The following is a 23,325-nucleotide window of genomic DNA, read 5'->3' on the forward strand; positions in this document are numbered from 1 at the left end:
CCACAGGCCAAAGAAACCTTGAACCCATTAAGAGTCAGCACCTGGCTCCTTCCTTCTACCAGCCCCTGGCAATCACCAGCCAACTTCCTTTTCTCTGGATTTGCACATTCTGGACACCTGTTGTGAGGAGAATCGTACAGTGCATGACCTTTGGTGTGACCTTCGGTGCTGACATCTTTCACGTCTAAGGTGAGTGGAATCTCAGTGAGTGACCGGTTGACAGACACCTGGACTGTTTCTACTACTATGAATAATGCTGCTGTGAAGATTCAGGCATGACATACTTTTTGGAAAAATGTTTTCAGTTTTCTTGAGCATATGGCTAGGAGTGAAATTGCTGGGTCGTACGGTGATTTCATGCTTTTCTGAGGAACTGTCGGACTTTTCCAAATCAACTGCACCATTTTACTTCCCCTCCCACTAGCAATATATCAAGATTTCAGTTTTCCCCAATTCACCAACATGTCACTGTCCAATACTGGGGTTTTACCCACCCATCACGGTGGTTGTGAAGTGTTATTTCACGGTGGTTTTGATTTCCATTTCTAAGATGACGAATTCTGCTAAACATCTCATGTGCTTTTTAAGGCATTTATATGTCTTTCTTTGGAGAGTGTCTATTCAAATCCTTTGTCCATTTTTAAATTGGATTTTTATTAAGAGTTTTTGAATATATTCTTGATATCAGCTCCTTATCGTGATAATGTATCCTGTTCTGTGGGTTGTCATTTTACTTTAATAGTATCCTCTGAATTGAACATTTTTAATTTTGATACCGTCTTTTTCCCTTCAGTTGCTTGTTATAGCTTTAGACGTCTCAGCCAAGGAAACATTGCCTAATCCAACCTAACAGTTTCTCCAGGATTCTCCCCTAAAGGTGTTATGAGCTGAACTGTCCCCCTCCCCCAAGATTCCATGTTAAAGTCACAACCCCGGAAACCCAAAATGTCACTGTATTTACATACAGGGCCTTTAACTTGGCAATTTAGGTCCCATAAGATCTTAAAAGTAGGGCCTGATCCAGTATGACTGGTGTTCTTTTAAGAGAATTTAGACACAGTCCTCAGTGCTGCATACACGTAAGAGAAACCTGTGAGGACACAGAGAAGAAGCTGTCTACAAAGCATGGGGTGAGGCCCCAGAGAATCCAACCCTGCCCGCACCTTGATCCCAGGCTTCCAGTCTCCAGAAAAAAGGAAATAAGATGCTATTGTCTAAGTCGCACGGTCTGTGGTGTCCGTTATGGTACCCAGCAGACTGACAGAATGGGTCTCAGTCAGCTCCTTACATTGGAACCATGTTGAGCTTTGCGTGTAGGGTGAGGAAGGGTCCAGTCCATCCTTTTCTATGTGGATACCCCAGTTGTCCCAGCACCATTGAGTTGTGAAAGGAAAAAAGTAAAGCAACCCTTGCTGTCCTCTCTCCATCAACAGATTAGAAGATACACTGAAGAATCATGGACAATTTTGTCGGTTTAAGCCAGTGGTTTTCAAACTTTTGGGTCTCAGGAACCCTTTGCACTTTATTAAAGAGCACAAAAAAGCTTTCTCATCAGGCCGGGAGTGGTGGCTGCTCATGCCTGTAATCCCAGCACTTTGGGAGGCAGAGACAGGTGGATCACTTGAGGTCAGGAGTTCGAGACCGGCCTGGCCAACATGGTGAAACCCCGTCTCTACTAAAATACAAAAATTAGCCTGGCATGGTGCTGAACACCTGTAGTACCAGCTACTAGGGAGGCTGAGGCAGGAGAATCGCTTGAACTCAGGAGGCAGAGGTTGAAGTGAGCTGAGGTCACACCACCGCACTCCGGCCTGCGTGGCAGAGCAAGACTCCGTCTCAAAAAAAAAAAAAAAAAAAAAAAAAAGAACATAATTTAGTTTCTTTTACAAGGATAAAGTCATTACATCTTAACACAGTCTTAAAGAAGAAACCATTTTCCAAAATAAGCAGCAGCGTGGCAACAGTTTGTGCTACTGTGAAAACACCTAACATCTCTGCACCTCAGACAGCAGGGTTCTCATGCCTGCATCTGCGTTCAGTGGGCTGCAGAGCCATGGCTGAAGTTTATGAAGAAAGTCCGACCCCCTACTGATATACAATTAGGAAGCAGTATTTTCATTGTGTTTTCAGATCATTTTAGGTATTCTCTGCTGCCAAATGTAACAAGTGGCACTTCCGTACAGGCTGTCTGCAACACAGAGTCTGTGCTCTGGTCGACGGGCCTTTCTGCCCCAATTCCTTCTAAGTCGACTGGTCGGTCTTGCACTTGAATGGCTTTTACCAGCACACGATTTTGTAATCACACATTGGTTAGAAAATACTGGTTCAGAGTTATGAGCGGCTTCCACATTATATGTCCCCCCAAAAAAAAAACAAAACAAAACAAAAAAAAAAAAAAAAAAACCCCACGTCAGTATCACCATTGGTCACATGAGAAAGTGGTGGACACAAGATTTTTATGTTTTAATATTCACTGGAAAGCTCAAATGTCTATCATTGGGAAAAATGTAAGGTACTTTCCTTGAGATGAAAGTCATTTTGTTCATTTTTCAGGCCACACCTGCAAATACCTCCATCTGAAGTGGCATCTTTTGTAAGTCATTCTTTATATAAAGGCGGCCGTTAGTGGAAGAAGTGGTTCTGCAGGTTCATAGTTCAGAGGCACCAGTGCTCTCCCAAGAGATAACCATAAAATCCACAGAAGACGCACCTGTGCACACTTCCTGTTTCTCACTCAGAACATTCCAGAAGGAACCCTGAACCCCAATGCCACAGCGGGACTGAAGTTTGCTCTCACCCACACAATAAACCCAGGGAGCTCCCCCAGCCCCCACCCCGAGGCCACAGCCTTGGTCCTCTATCTGGTCTAGGGGGGCTCCTGCAGCTCCAGCCTAACAGGGAACAGAAGGCACCCACATGTCACAAAGCCCTCCCAAGGCCCAGCGAGCACTTCTGCTTATGTGCCAGCCAAGTGCGTTTGACAATTCTACAGCCAGCTGTACGGCAGGTAGCGAGGTACCCAGCAAATACTCAGGGCTCACGTTACTAAGGAAGGTGCACAGCGAGGTACCCAGCAAGTACTCAAGGCTCACGTTATGGAGGAGGAAACCAGGCAGATAGTGAGGTACCCAGCAGGGTTCACGTTACTCAGGAGGAAAGGAGGGTAGAGACAAGGGGGCTGGAACAGTCTGTCATAAGCTTTAGCATTTACAAGGCTCGCTGAAGATTATCTGATTTGATCGTCACAACAGCTCACAAGATAGGCAGAGGCAAGACTATTTTCACTTCATAAAAAGAGATCCCGAGAACTGATGATGACCACGTGCTCTTCCCACAGGCTCCCAGAAATCCTCCTCAAATCATCTCTCAGTTGTATACATGTGATAATATCTCAGTCACGTCCCCTCTCTGCAGGGGAATTTTACTGCCGCCCTGCTGTTCCTTCGCACCCCTGCCCTCTCCTGCATTTCAGCCATGCCCACCATCCATGGGGAGTCTGCACCACCCCACCCCCGCTGCTGCTGATGGCTTGGGTCACGCTTACCTTTCATTTCCACCTACAGGGACCTGTTCTTCCTTCAAATGCAGCTCAAACTCACTCATTGTGTGAAGCCTTTCTGTCATGTGTAAAATCAGTCTGTGGAATGCTTCATTTAGGAGGTGCTTATGTTGCCTCATTGGCTGTGATCAGGACCAAATTCTGAGCAAACCAGGTGGTCCCCTCTCCCCATCTCTGCTCCAGTGCACTTAAAACAAGGATTCCTGGAAGCATCTTTTTAGTCCAATTCATGCATGAGTCTGCCCCACACACTGCAGAAAAGCCCTGGTGGTCGGTGGTCAGGGCTCAGGGCCCCCCAGGTAGGTAAGGAGAGCTTAGTGCCCTCTCTGGAGTTGTCGCTCAGAGACCCACGGCTGGAAGGGAAGAAACTTGCATCCTGTGAAACATCTAGGCCCCGAGACCCACACTCAGGAGTGGAAAACGGGGAAGGAGCCTTGAACAGACCCTCGGGAGGGCAGACAGTGGGAGCCACGGAGGCCACCAGGAAGGAGGGAGGCAGGCAGTGAGGCCACAGGTGATGTGGCCGGGAGGGAGGTGTTGTGACCAGAGGTGAGGTGGTGGGCGGATGACACGGCGTGGTTTGGGGAGGAGATGTGGCCAGGGGCAATGTGGCCAGGGAAGAAGACACAGCTGGAAGGAAGTGACAAGAGGGGTCTCCAGGCCCCAGACTGTGCCTGATTTATAGATGACATTTTACTTAAGATGTTATATCTAACTTTAAAGAAAAGTAGCAATTTCGACCATTGTGTACATTTAAAGCACGGTACAAATTGAGCACATTTCCCAAACCAAAGAACCGGGCATTGAAGAAAAAATTCATTTAAGATCAGAAATAAAGAGATCCTACAGCTCTTCCAGTCCAATCCCCACCCTAACGTGAATGGGGGGAAAAGGAAGTAGATTCTAGTCAGTCAGCATTAAAGGCAAAACCGATCCACTTTACTTTCTAGACAGAAAACAAGAAGCTCATCAAGGAATCCCTACAAACAGTAGCTTTAGTAGTTCCCGAAATGCAAAATTCACCTACAAAGTAAATCATCTGCTAAGTGTGTATAGAGTAATTTTTTTCATTATTGCCTTCCTCATCTGCAGGGGTTTTTTAGACCTTGTTTCCCCTTAATTGCCTCCAACACCCAGGAAATTTAAACCCCACAAGTAAACTGTGTCTCGATTCATGCCCAGCGTCCTTTGGAGCAGACAGTCCGTTGCTCTAAGACGTTCTTGTCACCTAAGCACCGAGTACAGCCTGAGAACGCACAACACGCACTCACACAAACTCAGACAGTCAACAGGTGAGATACGGCACATGAGGAGGAAGACAAGATAAATGAGCTTCACTGACACCCCAGATCCGACAAGAAATGACACACGCAGCCTGCTCTGGTGCAGGTGACTCCTGGAAAACAGCCAAGGACAGCATTTGGAGAAGCAGCACCGCAGGCCAGGAGGGTCTGGGGGCTTAAGAAGGGAGGGGCGCCCCGACCAGCTACTGGGGGATTCAGAAGGGAGGGGCTCCCCGACCAGGTGGCTGGGGGATTCAGAAGGGAGGGGTGCCCCGACCAGGTGCTGGGGCTTCAGAGGGGATTGGTGCCCCGATCACTTCCTGGGGGCTTCAGAGGCAAGGGGTACCCTGACCACGTGCTGGGACTTCAGACGAGAAGGCACCCCGACCGGGTCCTGGGGGCAGCAGGACAAGCCCAGGGTTCCGTCGTCACTTTTCACTCCCTACTCCCGAATCTCGCCCTGAAGTTGCAGCCAGTCCAGGTATTCATTTACCCATAAAATTAAGTATCTGTGAGTAACACAAGTCACTAATCCACACAGATCTGAGTCTACAGATACCTCCCAGAGACGCCACCATCCCTTCTGGTAGAAGAACAGCCCAGGGGCCCACGCTGCTAGGAAGGGAGACTGTCTCCAGCCTGACGCTGCAGAGTCCTCAACACAAAGTCTACCTTCTGGAACCATGCCGTCTCCTACAGAGGCAACTAGGGGCATGTAGGGTTTTTTAAAATCTTTTTTTTTTCTTAAGACAGAGTCTCCCTCTGTCACCCAGGCTGGAGTGCAGTGGCTCGATCTCGGCTTGCTGCAACCTCTGCCTCTCGAGTTCAAGTGATTCTTCTGCCTCGGCCTCGCGAGTAGCTGGGATTACAGGCGCCTGTCACCGCGCCTGACTATTTTATTTATATTTTTAAGTACAGATGGGATTTCACCTTGTTGGCCAGGCTGGTCTTGAACACCTGACCTCACATGATCCACCCGCCTCGACCTCCCAAACTGCTGGGAATACACGCATGAGCCACGGTGCCCGGCCCATATAGCTATTTAAATTTGACTAAAATTAAATAAAATTAGAAGTTCTCATTTACACTTCAAGCATTCAGTTACCCACAGGTGGCCACTGACCAGAGGCTGGTAGAGATGTCACACTCCACACTGCAGAAGGATCTAGGGACGAAATGGCTCTAAGATCATCTCAGAATCTTTATGTTGAAGCTACTGAAGTTTTACTCTGATTATTATAGACATCAGCATTCTCCCACTTAAAAATGTCAGTGCTATTGCAATGATCAGATCTGTGACTTCCCATCAGCTCTTCTCTTCCTGGATAGATAACTGTAGAGCATCTGCACTCTGCCTCCACACTAAGGGATAGTAGAAGGCTCCGTGTAAAATCAGGGGGAGAAAAAAAAATGAATCCCTAGTCCGCCTTCCCCCCTACGATTTTGTGAAACTCCTCTTAATATGCACAATAACTGCCAGAGTTGCAATAAAGAAGCATCCCTTGACCAGGAAGCAGCAGGGAAGCAAGAGGAGGGAGATGCAAAGACCCTCCGTTCCCTCTGGGACCCCAGGCCCAGCCAGGACTGAGAAGGGCCGCACAGCCCGGCAGACCCGCACACCTGATGCGAACCATACACACGGCTTCCCTGGGCCTCGGTCCCCTGCTCTGCCCTCACTGGCCACTGTGGCTCTGGGTAGAGGCAGCTCCCTGAGCCCCAACACCCACAGCCAGTCCCCTCCTTGCAGGTCTCAGCTGTGCTCCCACTGCCTCCCTGAGGCTTCTCATCATCCGCGTACCGTGTCCACTCTACCCCACAGCCCTTGCTACCGCCCACCCCACCACGGAGCCTAGCACACAGCAGGTGCCCAAGACGCCCCAGTGGGCGGGCATGCCAGGGTAGGGCTTGGAGTTCCAAGGGCCTCGTCCCGCATCACACCACAAACGCCACGGAGGCTGTGGAAGGGGTCCAGGTTTCAGGCCTGTACTCAGCTTCTCCTGGCCCCCGAGGCCAAGAACCTAGCAAGGGAGCGCAGCCGGAAGCAGGGTCCCAAACCCCCTTCATGCTCCTCAAGAGGAAGGGGGCTTCAGGGCACAACCCCACGAGCGTCTTCCTCCTGCCAGGCTGCCTGTCACAGCCCCGACACCTTCACAGCAGGGAAACCCACTCCTGTGAGGAGAAAACCACCAAGTACAACAGGAGCCACGTCCCCCGCAGCGTCTGCTGAGCCCAATAGCGACAGCAGCAGCCGGGCCCCCACTCAGCACACACAGACTCCGAACCCGCCACGCACACCACAAGGCCGACCATCTTGAAGCTCAGCTTCCACTCGTCAGGGCCCTCCTTCCAGGAGAGCTCGGCATGTCTATCTTCCCTGGGCTCACAGAAAGGAGTGGGACCCAACCCCGAGTGTGCACAAAGTTAAGCTCCCACTAGCTGTGCAGACAACCTCCCTAGCCCTGGACTGAGAAGGGGCCAAGCGCAAACAGCCATATTTTGCCCGCACAGGTACGGAATTCAGTCAGCTCTCTCAATGAAGTCGTGACAGGTCAACTCCAGGCTCCTCAGTGCTCTGGGGTTCACCTCGGGCCACTGCACCTTTGAAACGTGGCTGTGGACTCCTCTAGGGTGCTCACTTTCACGGCCCATTTCATTCAGACACTGCAGGCCCCTACCGTGGTGTCAATACCCAGGACACCCCTGCTGGCATCCTCTGAGATGCTGCTGCAGCTGCTGTGATCTGAGAACAGCCATGCACAGGCATCAAAGGGAGGACTTCTCAAGTCTCCTCCAGGGGCAGTGACTACAGCTTTGAAAGACGTTGCACTGAATCCTGGGTGAGCCTGGCTTGGTCCGCAATCTAATCCGGGTTGCTGGGGAGACACACTCTGTTGTAATTGACAGAGGCTGTGGGTGGCAGCTCTACCAAGACTGATAATTGCAACTAGTCTGAGATTTACTATCCATACTTTCTATTTGATGTTTCAAAGGAAAGCATCGTGAAGTTCCAGTAGCAAGGAATTTTCTACAATCTATCACATTAAGATACAGCAGAAATGTAGCTAAAATGTTCATAGGGTCTATGCAGAGGAAGAGATGGGTCTATTTCAGGAAAAGTGCTTGCTGGCTTTTTAGAAACATAGTGAAATCCCTGACAAGTAAAAGGTTGTTTATACTTTTTCTTTGGAACAGAGGGAAAGTTCTTTCTTATTATTTGAATACATTAACTATATTTAAGTGTTCTGGTAGACTGAGTATTAAATATTCAAAAGGAAGTAATTCTGTTCGGTCTATTTCATTCTTTAAATGTAGCTTTCAAAAACTGACAAATACCTGGCCGGGTGCAGTGGCTCACGCCGGTAATCCCAGCACTTTGGGAGGCCGAGGCTGGTGGATCACGAGGTCAGGAGATTGAGACCATCCTGGCTAACACGGTGAAGCCCTGACTCTACTAAAAACGCAAAAAAATTAGCCTGGTGTGTTGGCGGACACCTGTGGCCCCAGCTACTCGAGAGACTGAGGCAGGAGAATGGCGTGAACCTGGGAGGTGGAGCTTGCACTGAGCCGAGATCACACCACTGCACTCCAGCCTGGGCGACAGAGCAAGACTCCATCTCAAAAAAGAAAAAATAAATAAAAAGTGGAAAACACCCCATATCTGCCCTGGCTCCGGCCATCTCCATGGAGTGGACAGAGCTTGAGAAAAGCTCACTGTGGAGGCGTAGAAGGCCAGGCCGGGCCTGGCCGGGCCGGGCCTTTGCTCAGCAGATGAGCAAGAGGGTCAGCCACCCTAGTGAAGAAGCCCATGTTTGCTATGTTACTGATGATACCCACATAAATTTCTATTTGCCTCCCACACAGACCTGGGATCTATGTTTGAGCAAGCGACTCATACCAACAGTCCCTCCATGCCATCATTTCCCTGACCTCCCCCAGAAAAGCCAGGCCAGGCAGCGTCCCCACACGGGCACTGGGGCCCAGGAAGATCCTGGTCCTGCCCCTCTTCTCTCTCGTCCCTGCAGCACCCTGGCTTGCTGTGGAAGCCCAGCAGTGATGGCTGAACCCACGTTCACCTGGGGCATTCAGAAGAAGCCTCTGTGCAGAAATCAACTGGGAAGGAGGGCTGTGTGTGCTGGTGCTGGCAGGTCACTCCAATGGATTTGCAGAACTCAGTTTTCAACACAGGTGCGCCACCAAGTCCCTCAAGCCCTTTGTGAGCCTAGAGCCACAGAGCCATTTGCGGCATTCTCACAATCTCTAACAACCCTGCACAGAGGCCCTGTTTTTCCAAAGGACCATAAAATTTTCCGTGTAGACAAAGTTTGACATAATGAAATAAAGTGAAGTCACCACTTCTATTTTCTATTAATCCATTCATTCAAACAAGTATCTCTTGAGTATGTGCATCGAATACTGTGGAATTAGGATTTAGTCCATGCCTTCAAGAAATATACATCACAGAAGAAAAGGTATAGCTTGTAACTAACAGTGCTGAACAGGCAAGAAATAAACATCATAGAAGGAAAGGTAGAGCTTGTAACTAACGCGTCATAGAAGGAAAGGTGTAGCTTATAACTAACAGTGGTGAACAGGACAGAATTTCACAGGCTCATCAGGAGCCACCGAGGAGGAAGCCATGATTCACATCCACCTGCAGTAGATAAATGTTTCCCGGATAAAGTAACTTTTCTACAGTGATATCTGCTCCTTATTGTTTAATCCTGCTCGATAGGGTATTAAATTACCACTTTATGTGCTGCTTATATAAAATACATCATTGTCAGGGGAGGTTATAAAATAATACTTCACACAAGCTTGGGCTGTGAATGGTGTGAGGCAATGGGACGATGTGTTCCCGTGTTCTCGAGACGCAGAAGGGTCAAGACCCTGCTTCCCTTCTCCTCCCCACCGCCCTGTTCCCAGATGAGGGGTGGAGGCAATGCCGCCGGGCAGTCCTAGAGCTGGCTCCAGGGCCAGGACAGCACGCCCAGACTCTCTGTGCCCCATGTGACAAATACAGACTGTGGGGCAATCACCAATTTACCTGGCAGTGGGGAGAGTCCTTCGTCAAAAGCCTGTGCTTCCAGGAGCCAGGACAAAGCAGGAGCCCCTAGGAAAACAGTTCCGGGTGCTCCTGAAACCTGGGCAGAGTCACAGTCTGGCAGAAAGCACCAGTGATGCAGGTGTGCCCAAGACTGGGAGGATGGCCAGATGCCTGGAGACCAGACCGGCCTGCAGGAGATGACCACCTCTCTCTGGCTCATTAGAGACAGACAGTCTGGGCTTCACTTTTGTATGTGGAGTCTCACAGTACAGAAATGTCACACAGAGATTAGACTTCGTATACCCCATAATTTTTAAATTTAAAAAACACAATTATTTCAACTAATTCTAAATCCAACAAAGAAAAATAAATAAGTATATAAACGCATACATCCAAAATGTAAGCCACAATCTCTTTACCCATAGGAGACCCAAAATTTAGTTTACCTTTTCTTCAGTATTATCACTTTTTTTTTTAAGCCATTACTGAGGTGTCTCCTCACCGCCCCATGAGGAGGTTCATGGGCTCTTCAGGGCTGTTTGCTGTTTCATCGTTTTTTAGATTTAAGGGCAGGATCATTTTCCCACACTTGCTTGCTTCCCTGATCACCAATTTTTCACAAGGACATCATTGTGCCTCAGAAAACCTAGTAACTGAACTTCATTAAAAGTGAAAACAATAAGGACATGTTGGCTGCTATGACAGCATCCTCAGTCACCGAATCTCCCTGGGGGACCCGACACACCCCCAAACTCCTTGGAACTCCAGCATGCAGGTATCGCTGTGGCGGACAGGACTGACCTACCCTGGGGAGGCATGAAAGCAAAGAGAAGAGAAAGCAGGTGACTCATTTAGGAAACTTCGGTGATTCTCTCGAGTCACGTTTCTCAAGGTGTCAGGGGAGAGCCACATGCAGGGAACCTCCTTGGCCTGGCAGGTGGCAGACTCCTGGGACCCTCCTCAGACACGTTAATCAGAGAATCTAAAGGCGGGTAGACTCTGAAAAGTATCTGTAAAGGAAGGACTTAGCTCTGCTGTGACCCCACTACACATGGGGTCACGCAGGATGCTGCTTCCGGCGTCCAGTCTCCATTTCACCCTCCTGGGAGGAACACCCGTCAAGTCACAGAGCACGGTCTTCAGCGAACACCTTCCTGCGCGACCTCCACTGTCTCCCAGCCCTGCAGGAGTAGCCGCCGAGTAGGGGAAACAAGTCTTTGCTCCTGACCCGGCCACCTTGACGCTGGGCATAAGACCAGCACTGCTACGTCTCTGGGGAAAGGAGCGGCCCTGGGCAGGAATGCACTTGGCAGCCCCGGGGAGTGGCCAGGTGTGGACGACCAGGCCTCTGCCCGCAGACACGTCAGCACGGCATCCTGGAGCAGAACTTCCAGCCCAGCTGAGCCTACAGATGGCTGCAGCCCTGGACAGCATCTTCACAGTGACCCGGGGGACTGGGCCAGAGCCGCTCAGCAGGGCTGCCCTGAATTTCCAACCTGAAAAAGCTGTACAGTCGTACGTGTATGTTGCCTTAAGCCCCTAGGTTTTGGGGTCACTTGTCACACAGCGACAGACAGTGGATGTGCACGGACTCCCAAGGCCACGATGGCCTCTGCCGGCCTCACCCGGGCTGTCTCATCTGTTCCCGTGACATCACGTTTCTCAGAGCCAAAGGCTGCCAGGGCCCCCTCTTTTCTTCACGACGTCGTTACAAGCTCACGATACAAACTGAAAATACCCAATATGTAAAATACAACGTATGACGCAATACAGGGTGAACGCGCAGGCACATACACAGGCGAAACAGGTGCATGCGCGAAACAGGTGTATGAACACAGGAACAGGTGTACATGCATGAAAGAGGTGAACGTGTGAAGGTGCACACGCGTCAAACACGTGTGCATATACACATGAAAGCACCAGACATGAAGGGCTGTCTTTGGGAGCCTGGTTTTTAGACATCTCCCTCACCCTTTTACATCTGCACGATCACAAACACAGCACACCACAGTACTGAGGGGAAGCCCCAGCTTCTCATGGGGGCACATGAGGCTTTTTATTTATGCCACAGGTTGCATCACTACATCCTAGAACTGCAAGGCCCCCCACTGCCAGGACTGAGTCAGGTCCACCCTGTGCTCCAAGGACCAGGCCGCCTGCCAGCCCATACGGACCTGCCCCTCAGATGGTGCAGCTGCTTCTATAACAGAGGCTCAGCCCTACCCAGAGACCTGCAGTACCTGTTATTAAATCAAGACTTGGCTGTGGGTAAACGTGAAGATTTTTATTAAACATGACTCTGCAACATTCAAAGGACCATAACTGAATGCTCCTTTCACAGCCACGGCGTGTCCAGACGCTCATGGAGAAGGCCAGGGCGTGGGAACCCACGGAGCCCCGACAAAGCAGACTCGGAGCTGAGTGGCGCAGTTAGCACCGATTTTGTTTGACACTTGCCTTTTATATTCAGAATAAAATAAAAAACAAGACGCAAAAATAGCTCACATTCTATTTCAATTCTCTATTTTTGTAGTAACTGGGCCCCTTTCCCTCTGCTTTCCCAGCCAAGCGATAAATAGGCCCAGCTGGGATTTGTCAAAGTCTGGACCTCTGTTGTAGAGTAAGTGAGGAGGGTAGGGAGGGGAGCAGGAGTGGTGAGGAAGATTGGGGGATAGGGAGGGACAGAGGAAAGGAGAGAGAGAGAGAAACCCCCGAGGACTGGAGGCAGGAGGGATGCTCCCTGGCAGCCTCAGGTTCCCCATTCCAAGGTAACTGAGCTGGCATCACGCACGCGGTACCGTCATATGACTTGGCTGACACACGCCAGAATGACAACAAAATGCTTGAGGAGAAGACTAAGCACCAGCATCTTCAGATTAAGGTAGTGTCCCGGTTTCACGCTTGCCTTGTATGACATTGTATAAATTGTAAAGATAACACATTTTCTTACCAGCCACGCTGTTCCCCAAATACTAACTATAACAAAGATCAGACAGCATCTGAGTACTGAGCGTGTGTTAAGCCCGGTGAGGTAGGCATCATTTACTTTGCTAGAGAAAGAAACAGGCTCTGAGAGAAACTTCCTGAAGCCAGGCAGCTGTCTCCAAACCCACCTCGTGCCTCCTGACCCTGAAGGTGGAGGACCCAAGTCATTCACGTCAATAATTTACCTACATGCATGTCAGATTGAGATTCAGCCCCCAGATCTAATCATCTCTATGCAGGAATGTGTCAGGAAGGTATACAATTCTATGAGTTCGACCTGGGGGAACAAAGGCAGGCACCCTCGACACAGATGTAGGGCGGAGGTGGGCGCCCAGCGCAGGAGCATGTCCAGCCCTGCCCAGTCACACAGCCACCCTGCCATGCCAGTGCAGGAGCCGCCACCGCGTCTCGGGGAAAAGCAGCTTCTCCTGCACAGGAATCTACCCCTCAAAGTGTGTTCCTGAGAAGGTGTGGACCAACATCTCAGAAATTAGACACCGTGTAACACGCTTATCTATACAGGCTGCCTATGTCAGGGAATCACCAATAATTCCCATCTCGCCATCAATTATTTCTGGTAAATACTGATTATTCTAAGTTAACTGAGGCAACACAAGAACAATATAATGGAAATGTCAGAGTCAATCAGCTCCACCTGCTGAAGAGCTGGGACTAATGATGAAACCTAAGGAATCCTGGAGAACGCAGCAGGATCCCAGACCCCGCGGACCACCCCAGCCTCCTTCCACAGGAGAGTTAGTCGTGGGGCCAAGGAACGGCTTCCCAAGGAATCTCAGAGGATCTCAAGATCTTGAAAGTTTAATGGGAATTGAATATTTGCATCTGAGTCACACGAGCACATTAAAAGTAAAATTTCCTCTTTCCACTAGAATTATGAGCTTGCGGCAGCGACACTGGCTGTATCTCATGCTCGTGAGAGGTTTGGGCACAGCCGCGCATCTCTGGTGAATCATTTATAATAATGAAAGAAGTGCTTGGGCCCTCGATCCAGGACCACAGACCCCACCAACGAGGGTCTAAACAGGACAAGCCTCGGCCTGGAGAGGCTGGTGTCCGTTGGGGCTGGGAGGAGCACCAAGGAAACTCAGGGGCAAGCCCCACCCAAGCTCAGCATGTCCTACCCCACGCAGTCGACATCAGCCACAGGGATCTTTTGTTCTTTTTTGTTCAGGAAGGAACATATTAAAAAGCCCGGGGCCCAGGGCCTGGAATCCTCAAAGCTCTCCACAGAGCCGGGTTAATTGGCACCTTCCGTCATGTTAAAATCAACTATATATGGCTGCTGAGGGCATCTCAGAGCAGGTGCAACGCTGAGCTTTCTTGCTGTCTGGGGAAAGCAGGAATTCCAGGCCTCTGCCTTCCTACCTCCCCAGAGGCTCTAGCCCAGATGAGCTCAACTTCTCCCAGGTGAGGAGCACAGAAAAGCTTCCCACATGCCCCTCAGGTCACACACGAGCGGTGCAGACCCTTGCACCTTGGCACGAGCCCTCCCAGAGGCAGAAGCCCAGCCCTGTGGCCCCGGCCTGGCAGGAGGCAGCTGCTGGGGCCCCTGCTCAGGGTTCAGCACAGCGAGGTCCAGCCACAGCAGGTGAGACATCCACCATCCGGCCATTCATCTTTAACCTAAAACAGACACAGGAATTTGGCAAGGGGTTCCTTCCCCTGACAAACCCATCCTTCCTGTTCTCATCTCTCCCTCCTGCCCCAGTACTGCGCCCAAGGCCACCCAGCACTGCGCCCAAGGCCTGACTCCCAGTTTCACAGGGAATCCAAGACAATTAAGAATTTGAGAAACTGGGAGCTACACAGAAAATGAGTCGGTAAAGCCAGTGTCCACTGATCCTCCCCTCCCCACAGCGGAGAACAGTCCTCGGGATAAAACCCACGGGGCAGGGAAGACGCGATCAAGGTGGGCAGGACAGAGGAGCCACAAAGCAGGTGGTTCGGAGAACAAGGCCACGTGAACACAAAGCTAAAGTGCTCAGCGGCTGGAAGACAAAACACAGGAGACAGAAACACTGACCATTTAAAAAGAAAAGAAAAAAAAAGCCTCACTCTTAAGAGTCCATCAAGATTTAAGTTCTCAAGTCACAATGTATCAGCACAGACTTCTCATAATGCCTGAAACTTGGCGCAGTAAACTCGTGAATCAGTTCTCCCAAGTCCATCGTTTTCTTTGATGAGCCTCTTGAGTCTCAGGCTGGTTTCAAAGTAAGCCCTTCTCTGTTTGTTGATGACTTAATAATTAACATACTTGAAAACACATTGACTTCCAAATTAATCTGCTAATAAAATATTAATTACTACACTAGCTGTTATCCACAGAAAAAAACACAATCACTTTCTGGTTTTAAAAACATTAGAATTCGAAGCCCCTTTGCCCATCTGAACAGCCCCGGCTTTTGTCAAGGGCATTCCAAAGCTAATCTGAAAAACTAGTCCAGGCCATGATTGCTGGGGGGTCGGACTTGCCTCATCACCCCACCTCCCTTCTGGAATTAGACAGAACTTAGACGCTTAGTCTGATGGGAAACATTTGCAATCTATTCTCTCCAAAGCTACCTGGAGGATTTCCTCCACATGACAAAGCCTTGGTCTCCACAACCCCTTATCTGACAACTCTCTTAACCAACTGTCAATCAGGAAATTTTCAAATCTACCTATGACCTGGACACCCCTGCTTCCAGTTGTCCCACCTTTCCAGACCAAACCCATGTACATCTTACATTTATTTGATTGATTGTCTTATGTCTCCCTAAAAGCTATAAAACCAGGCTGGGCTCTGACCACCTTGGGAATATGTTCTTAGGATCTCCTGAGGGCAGTATCAAGGGCCATGGTAACTCATTTGGCTCAGAATAAATCTCCAAATGCTTCACAGAGTTTGACTCTTTGCTGACACGGTACCTTTCATGGGTATTCATCTGGGGGACTCACAATCAACCGGAGGCATCAGTTGCCCACTGTGCAGAAGTCTCTGCAGGACTGAGCCTCTGGCACGGGGACTCCAACCCCTGAAGCAGCAGCTGTCTCACGTCGCATGGCCTGATAGACCTGCACCTCCAGGGCTTCTCATTTCACAGTCTCAGCAACAAATCTACCAAACGTGATCAACATCACAGAATATTCCTCGGGGCTTTTGGCTGTTGTTTCTCCCCAAGTTTACTCTAGAACCAGAATGGCAACACTCGGAACAGGATGGTTCTCAGTCACCGACCCTCCTGGTAAATACACTGTCTCCAAGGCCCTTTCCCGCCAGTCACAGCTTCCTTCATGTCAGGCTCGAAGGCCACCTCCCCAAGAAGGAAATCTCTTCAATCCAGCAATCACAGCTCCTGTTCCCATCTAGAGCTTGTCTGCCAGGAAGGGAAGACTCCTCATTCCAGAGACAGCAGGTGCCACAAACTCAGGATATTAGCCATTGCGAAGGCAAACACTCATGAAATTAATAGACTTTTTCCTCCTTGGATACTGACGTTTTCTCTTCTGGAGGTCAGCCAAGGCCATCTGCACGAGTCACGAGCGTGATGGCTCCAGCCCCTCCTTCAGTGTCAGGAGTGTGGCTCCACTCTGAGACCCTCCTGCATCAGCCAGGCCATGCACCTGTTCCCACGACTGCTGTCAGCGGACTACAGCGATTCTAAGATAGTCAGCAAGCTGACGTTCCGAAGGAAGCATTTTAAAGAAAAATGTGTAAGTTTTATTGCATGAAATCAGCTACATCTTTTGCTACTCCAGAGGCTTGTTTTGCTTTCCTCAAGGTTCTCTACAATGATCCTGACAGTCAAGGTTCCCAGTTACAGGCAGAGGGTTGGGCAGGCCGCGTCTGATGTGTAACACACACAGAGGATCCACGTCAAAGGATTTTCCCTGTTCACCAACATCATCAGGACAAACTTTAAACAGTAATAATCTGTCTGTCTGGAAAACTGAGCTCACTTGAGGACTAATGCAACAAATGTATTTGACAAAGTTGCAGGTGGACGTTTTAGTGAATGAATCACTATTTCAAGGAGGATAAAGGCTCACTATTCAAAGGCATGTTTTTGTCAAGTTTTCTAATTTCAGTTTCATGCATTTAAATCATGAAGTGAGACTTGTACCTGATACATTACAGAATCTCGACAAAATAGACAAAATTCCAATTCTGTACCTTCACTCTCATTCTTTTCCATATGTGTACAGATGGTCGTAATTTAAGTTGGCATTCCAACAGGATTTCTAAATTAAACTGTCTTCTACTTTAAACACTACGTGTTAAACATTACACGTGCCATTGTTCAACATTTATAGCAGGGTCTGTATGGCCCATTTTAAAGATTTCTTCCTCACTAAAAACAAGCGTTTAAACAATAAATGGTTTACTCTAAAATATTCTAGAGACAGAGATACATTTGGAGAGTGGACACACTTAACACAGAAGTACGCAACATCAAACAGGCACAACCAGCAGTGAGGGTGGAAAGGGCGCCATGTGAGTGCCCCTAAAAACACACACAAACCTGGCTGCTTAAAAGGAATGAATATAGCTCAACACTCCTATGTGAACATTGATGTGTCTACTGCCTTACAGAATCCTCCTAGCTGAGCTGCAGGAATCTTCTTTGGAACCTTTTCTCACCTACACTGCCTACAGGTGCCCACTGGGCTCCCTGGGCAGTATCATGTTTTTGTTTAGAATATCACACTATTTGGAGGCCTGTTTAATCCCAAGTCAGAGCCTTATCATAACTCAGACACCATCCCTCAGGGCTTGTGGGCTAACTTCGGCTAATGCAGGCTGCTCCACAGTGCCCTGCAGATGGGCTTGGTGCATCCACACGATTTTAGGATTTGGGGCTGCCGTTTTCTGCAGTCACAGATGCGGACTTACAGATTCATCATGACTGAAGGCAGCACGCATTTTTATGTTCCTTCTGTAATGGTAATAATCATGGCAACATTTCCTCGATCCTTAGAAAAGCCTCCTAACAGCAGTTGCATTCCACCCCCTTCCTTAAAATTAATAGAATTTACCAAACTAGGTGAAATCAGTCTTCATGAGAAAGTGAGAAATCAGTGTTCACACAATGGCATAGTAGCTGGGCATAGAGTGTATGTCAACATCCCAAACTAAGCACCCATCACAGTTATTCCCAACTCGCAGGAAAGCTAGAAAATTTAGAAGGCTTAAAACATAATTATAAATGAAAATAACAAGAAATCAAAGTTTTTGAGGAGCATTTGTTAGCCAAGCAAGGAAAGCCATTAACCAGTGCTGATTACATTGCATTTGATTACAGCAGCCAAAGACGTGTCCAGAGGAAGAGACTTTTAAAGATTAGTCTTTCGGTAAGAATGGTTGCTTAACAAGTTCAGACTACTGGGGTACACCAATTATCAATTAAAAAGCAAGGCAAACTAGTGTGAGTCATTTTCCTTAATCCTTAATGCGTCAAAAATTACCACATTGGCCAAGCTGGTCTCCAACTCCTGACCTCAGGTGATCTGCCCGCCCCGGTCTCCCAAAGTGCTGGGATTACAGGCGTGAGCCACCACGCCTGGCTGAGAACTGTTTGACAGAGGCTGAGGGGAGGCTCCTGTCCCTTCCTGGGACATCCACATCCCACCCAGTTTCCAATATCGACTATGACACTCGAAGCATCACAGCAAGGGCAGCTGCATCCCCGCAGTTCTCTGCACTCATGCCACAGCTGCGTGAGCAGCCGCAGCCCTGGAGCTGCCACTCAGCCTTATCGTGCTGGCACAAGCACATCAGAAACTACCAAGCCCCCAAGAGGGAGGATTGGGGACCCAGGGGAGTGAACCAGGAGGGAGGAATGTGGCCCAGGAGAGTAGGGAGGAGTGGGGGCCCTGGGGAGTGAACTATGAGGGAGGCGTGGGGGCTCAGGGGAGTGAACAAGGAGGGAGGCGTGGGGGCCCAGGGCAGTGAACCAGGAGGGAGGAGGGTGGAGTTCGGCCCAAGGAGTGAACCAGGAGGGAGAAGTGTGGTGCAGGGGAGTGAGTCAGGAGGGAGGAGGGAGGAAAGCGGTCCAGGGAATGAAGCAGAAGGCTCTGGGTGTAGCAAGTTCACACACCACAAATACCTCCCAATCCATCCGCGTGCAGGGAGGGGATGGAAACCACACAGGACCTGCAGCACTTTCTCCTCGCAGATGAGGAGTGAGGATACCGACTCATGCACAAAATCAGAGCTAAATTTCTACCACGGTGGGGAGACGCTTCATAGACCCAAATGGGTACAAAAAGAAACCAATCATACAAGATCAGTGGATGGAATGGGATCAGAAATTTAAGCCTGTAATGAGTTTTCAGAAAAAACTTCACTTTATCTGCAAGATGACTGCAGCTCTGCTTGATCATTTCTGCAAATGTCTAACTCATGATGAGCCATCTCAGAGCCGTTCAAGAGGAGTAACAAAATCAAAACGCCACGGCATCCTCCGTATTTTAGATAGCCTGCAACAGTATGGAAATGAGCAGCGGTGCCAGAGCTTTCAAGTTTGTTTGAAGTAAATTCCAGCATCAGGGCAGCATCTTCCTGGCTGAAGCAATGAGGTAGGCTCCTGCTCACCGCATGGGAGACCAGCTTTTAGCTAAGCTGCTGTTAAGGGTCTGCAAACCATGATCCCCAACCGAGCCTTGGACATGGATTTTTACACGTTGAAGTTTTCACAAAAGACATATATGCAGAGACTTCTGTGGCCCTAAAAGCATCACACGTTGCCTACTCTGCCCTTTACAGGAGCTTCTAGCTTTGCTGTCAGTTACAAAGTGTTTCTATAAAATAATGTCACTGATTCTCAAGCATGCCAGCAAAAGTCACACTTCTCAACAACCCTCAATGGAGATGCACCATCCTGTGTTTCACACAGATTTTAGATTTTTAAAAGCCAAAATAAGGGAGGTAATTCAGCTAAGTATTATAGTAACACAATTTGAGATACTTAATGATGTGTGACAACAGAATACTTGGCATTCCTGTGAGGCAATAAACTAGCTCAAACACAAAATAACAAATCAAAGCATGTTTTGGCCTCTCAAAGTGATCAGTGAAATTGGAAATAACATTCAGTTAAATGACACTAAAAAAAAAAAAAAAAGCACAAACAAAACAAATACTACTACACCATCACTCCTTAAATTTATTTAACTACTGCTGCCAAATAAAATGGAGAGACTTCTTACTGCAGGGTAATAATCGGCCATTGTCATCATGAAATAGACCACTGTGCAGGCTCAGGCCCTACAGCCCACAAAGGCAGGGGCAGGGAGGAGAAACGATGGCCAGAAACAAAGGGACAGGGCAACCATGACCTAGTCAGCAATTGTACCCTCCCACCTTTCTTCTGGACTTACAATTTTGGAGCCATCTGGGTTTACCTTCCTATGTCCATAAGTCAGCAAGTTCTCAAAGCCAGAAATCTACAATACTTCTGGCAGCCAAGTCCTCTCGGCCTTCCCCCCATGTTTTAGGGCCTCATCAGCTCACCCCTGGATAGTATCAATGGCCTCGGAGCTCCAGTCAACCTTGCACTCCACAGACTCAAGTATGCCAAGAGCCACTCCAGGCTGCCACTGCCATGACCAAAGGCTTTCAGAGACAGTCGCCAGCACTGCACAAATCCATGTGGCTTCACCAGGCGCAAAGCGGCTCCAGCATTCCATCCAGTCTGTCGCTGCTACCATAGCTGTGAGTCTAGGATGTGTCAGGAAGGGAAGGAAGACACCATGTACATCATCTCATTTAAGCTTCAGTGTCACAAGGTGGATTTTGTCGTGCCCGTTTTATGGATCAGGAAAGTTTTAAGGAGGGCAAGCACAGGGCCCTGCTGACACAAGAGCAAGACCCGCAGAGGCCTGGGCATGACCCCCGCCCCACGCTCCCTGGGTCCTGATATCCACTCCTCCCCCGTGGGAGCCTGATCCTGGGTCTGCCTGAATTGCTACCATTCCTAAGACACGACTCACGTCTGCCCACCTCCTCCTTTATCTGTTTCCCGCAGCCCTGAGGCGTGTGTGCTCTTCCATCCAGACAGACATCACACTTCAGCACCTGCATCTGACATCACTTCAGCCAAAAGCTTCTCTCAAACCTCCCCCCACACCTGCCGGTCACACAGGTCTGCACCCATCACCTTTCTCACACGAAATCTCACATATTCCTGTGTAGCACCATCCAACTGATGATAGTCTGAGAGGAGGAAGCTTTGTAGATAAGTCCACGTTCTACTTTGCTCCCAGCCCTCCGTCTTGCGTCTTGCATGAGGCAACCGATTAACAGCAATTTCATTTCAGCACAACATTTCCATTTGAAGAAACGCAGAGCATAGGGCTCTGGTCATAATTAAAAGCTTGTTTCATTTGTCATTTGAAATTCCACGTACTGCTGCAACAGCAGCACCCCCTCCTCGCCAGGCTCTGCCCTAAGGACATCTTTCTTCCAGCGCTCGATTCCCATCAGAACCCTGGCAGTGAGAGCCCCGCAGGTTTCCCAGCGCCTCGGGCTGCGGCTTCCACGCTGGGCCGGCACTGACAGGACCGGAATGGTGCCCCCAACAACTACAGGATCGGAAGCTGGTCGACTGCTCTGTAGGATGGAGACATGTTAGTAATCCCCGACATTTCCACTGACAGGCTGCTCAGGTAAACTGGGAAAAATCCACAAACTAGAAAGAATCCATGGGGAGGAGCACTTCTGTCTCCAACCTGGCAGCAAACGGTGGCTGTGCAGACGATCTCTTCAGGAAAACTATCGACTGTATCTCAGGTCAACAACAGCCCCGCTGAGGGCCAAAAAATCAGCTCCCCCGGCCCTCACTTCCTAAGGGTCAACCCTCCCAGGCCACCTCTCCTGGAAGATCAGCTCTGACGCACCCACGACGGTCAGGAACCGGCTCTGGGACACATTTCCCAGGCTCCTGCCCACCGCCCTCTCTCTTCTTCCTCCTCCATCTCCCTCTTCACTCCCATCCGCCCTCCCCCTTTTGCTTCCCTTCTCTCCTTTCCTCTCCCTCCCTCATTTCCTTTCAGCCCTCACCTTCCTCACTGCACTTCCCTATGGAACTCAGCTGACGCATTCTCAGGTCAGTAGAGGTTTCTTTCACTCTGTTTTTATTGCAATGATCATTCTTAATGAACAGAAACCTGTTTCGGACCAAGTGGATGCCACCTCCTGACCAACTGCTGCCCCGCGGCTCCGTGTCCACTCAGTGTCCTCACGTCGCAGGTGCCCAGCAGTATGGCTGTGACCAGGAGTAGCAACATGGGACATGAGAGAGGTATCCCAGCCAAGAGGCCCTGCAAAGCCTCCCCAGCAAGCCGGAGCAAGGCCCAGGGCGGTAGGGAGAGCGCCGTGCTCACGATGTAGGCAGTTCAGCTTCCGCAAACTGTCCATCGACTGCAACTTACTTTGTTTCCATGGTTACAGAAGAACCATAAGCATTCTGAAATATGTTCTTGGTTTCATGTTTGCGAAATCTAAGCAACATTATAAGAAAAATCACTGAATTCTGCCCGAGGCTCTAGGGGTGTTTTCCTCTCTGAAAGGAGCCCCTTCCAGGACTTGGGATTGAGTGACAGCCTTCAAAATCACGGTTATCCTGGTGGTAACAGGGAACTCCTCAGCCCGCCGAGATCTGGGGCCCTCGACAGCCCCCACGGTTCCAGACGCCAGTGTTCTAAGAATCACACATGTGCAGATAGCAAAGCTTGCTGCACACACGCCAGGTGCTAACAAGCCCCAAACGTCTCACTCATACTTGCTAACCACATCGCTTCTCTCAGCCTCCACGGCGTTTCACACTCTGCCTTTATACAGAGATGAACCATGCGTCCTGAGCGCTACAAAGATTCAACTCCTTCCGGGAACAGGGGTGCATCTTTCCATCACGGGATCCTCACTCCAGCTGGCACAGGATTTGCAGAGTGGGCGAGTCTAATGTTGATGACACTTTCTCAATATTCCCTTCACACCCCTCCAAAAACAAGAGTGCTGCCAGCTTCTTACCGACGTTGTAATGAGCAAAATATTTTTCTCTTATTTGTCACTTTTTAACGTAATACTAGTGAAGAATGTGACTCTGGATGTACACTGTAAGCACCCACACCGTGAACATTCTGCTCTCCTGTGACTGTATTCACAGGTCACAAGGACAAAACTTCTCCATAGTAGCCAGAATATATATATATATATATATATATATATATATATATATTTATATATATTTATATATTTATATATATTTCATATATAAATATATATATATATATTTTAACATGACTTCCACTCATCTTAAAGTCACAGATGTGGCTTTTCCTTCATGAAAAGATCCAAATGATACACAAGCCAGGTTTAATAAACACATTGGTCCAGGTCGGAAAATGACCCCTCAGTCTCCCTCCCCTCAAAGACCAGGGCAGCCAGGAAACTG

At 49.1% G+C, this 23,325-nt stretch overlaps 1 protein-coding gene and 1 long non-coding RNA gene across 4 annotated transcripts in view; one reads left to right on the forward strand and one right to left on the reverse strand.

The window, feature by feature from the left end:
- Window positions 1-8,200, forward strand: part of LOC139361275 (disco-interacting protein 2 homolog C-like) — a 59,455-nt gene extending 51,255 nt beyond the window's left edge. Inside the window, exons 4-5 of one of the 2 annotated variants that reach the window (XM_071089881.1) lie at window positions 7-189; window positions 8,155-8,200. In XM_071089881.1, the coding sequence (XP_070945982.1) occupies window positions 7-188 (182 nt within the window). In that variant the 3' untranslated portion in view covers window position 189; window positions 8,155-8,200. Of the gene's footprint in view, window positions 1-6; window positions 190-2,553; window positions 2,743-8,154 lie in introns of those variants that run through there. The other variant, XM_071089880.1, reaches the window with a different exon arrangement.
- LOC139361277 (uncharacterized) overlaps window positions 1-23,325 on the reverse strand; it is a 157,832-nt gene that overhangs the window by 51,452 nt on the left and 83,055 nt on the right. The window lies entirely within an intron of this gene.

This window comes from Macaca nemestrina, unplaced genomic scaffold (genome assembly GCF_043159975.1).
Source record: "Macaca nemestrina isolate mMacNem1 unplaced genomic scaffold, mMacNem.hap1 Scaffold_127, whole genome shotgun sequence".
Lineage (NCBI taxonomy): Eukaryota > Metazoa > Chordata > Mammalia > Primates > Cercopithecidae > Macaca > Macaca nemestrina.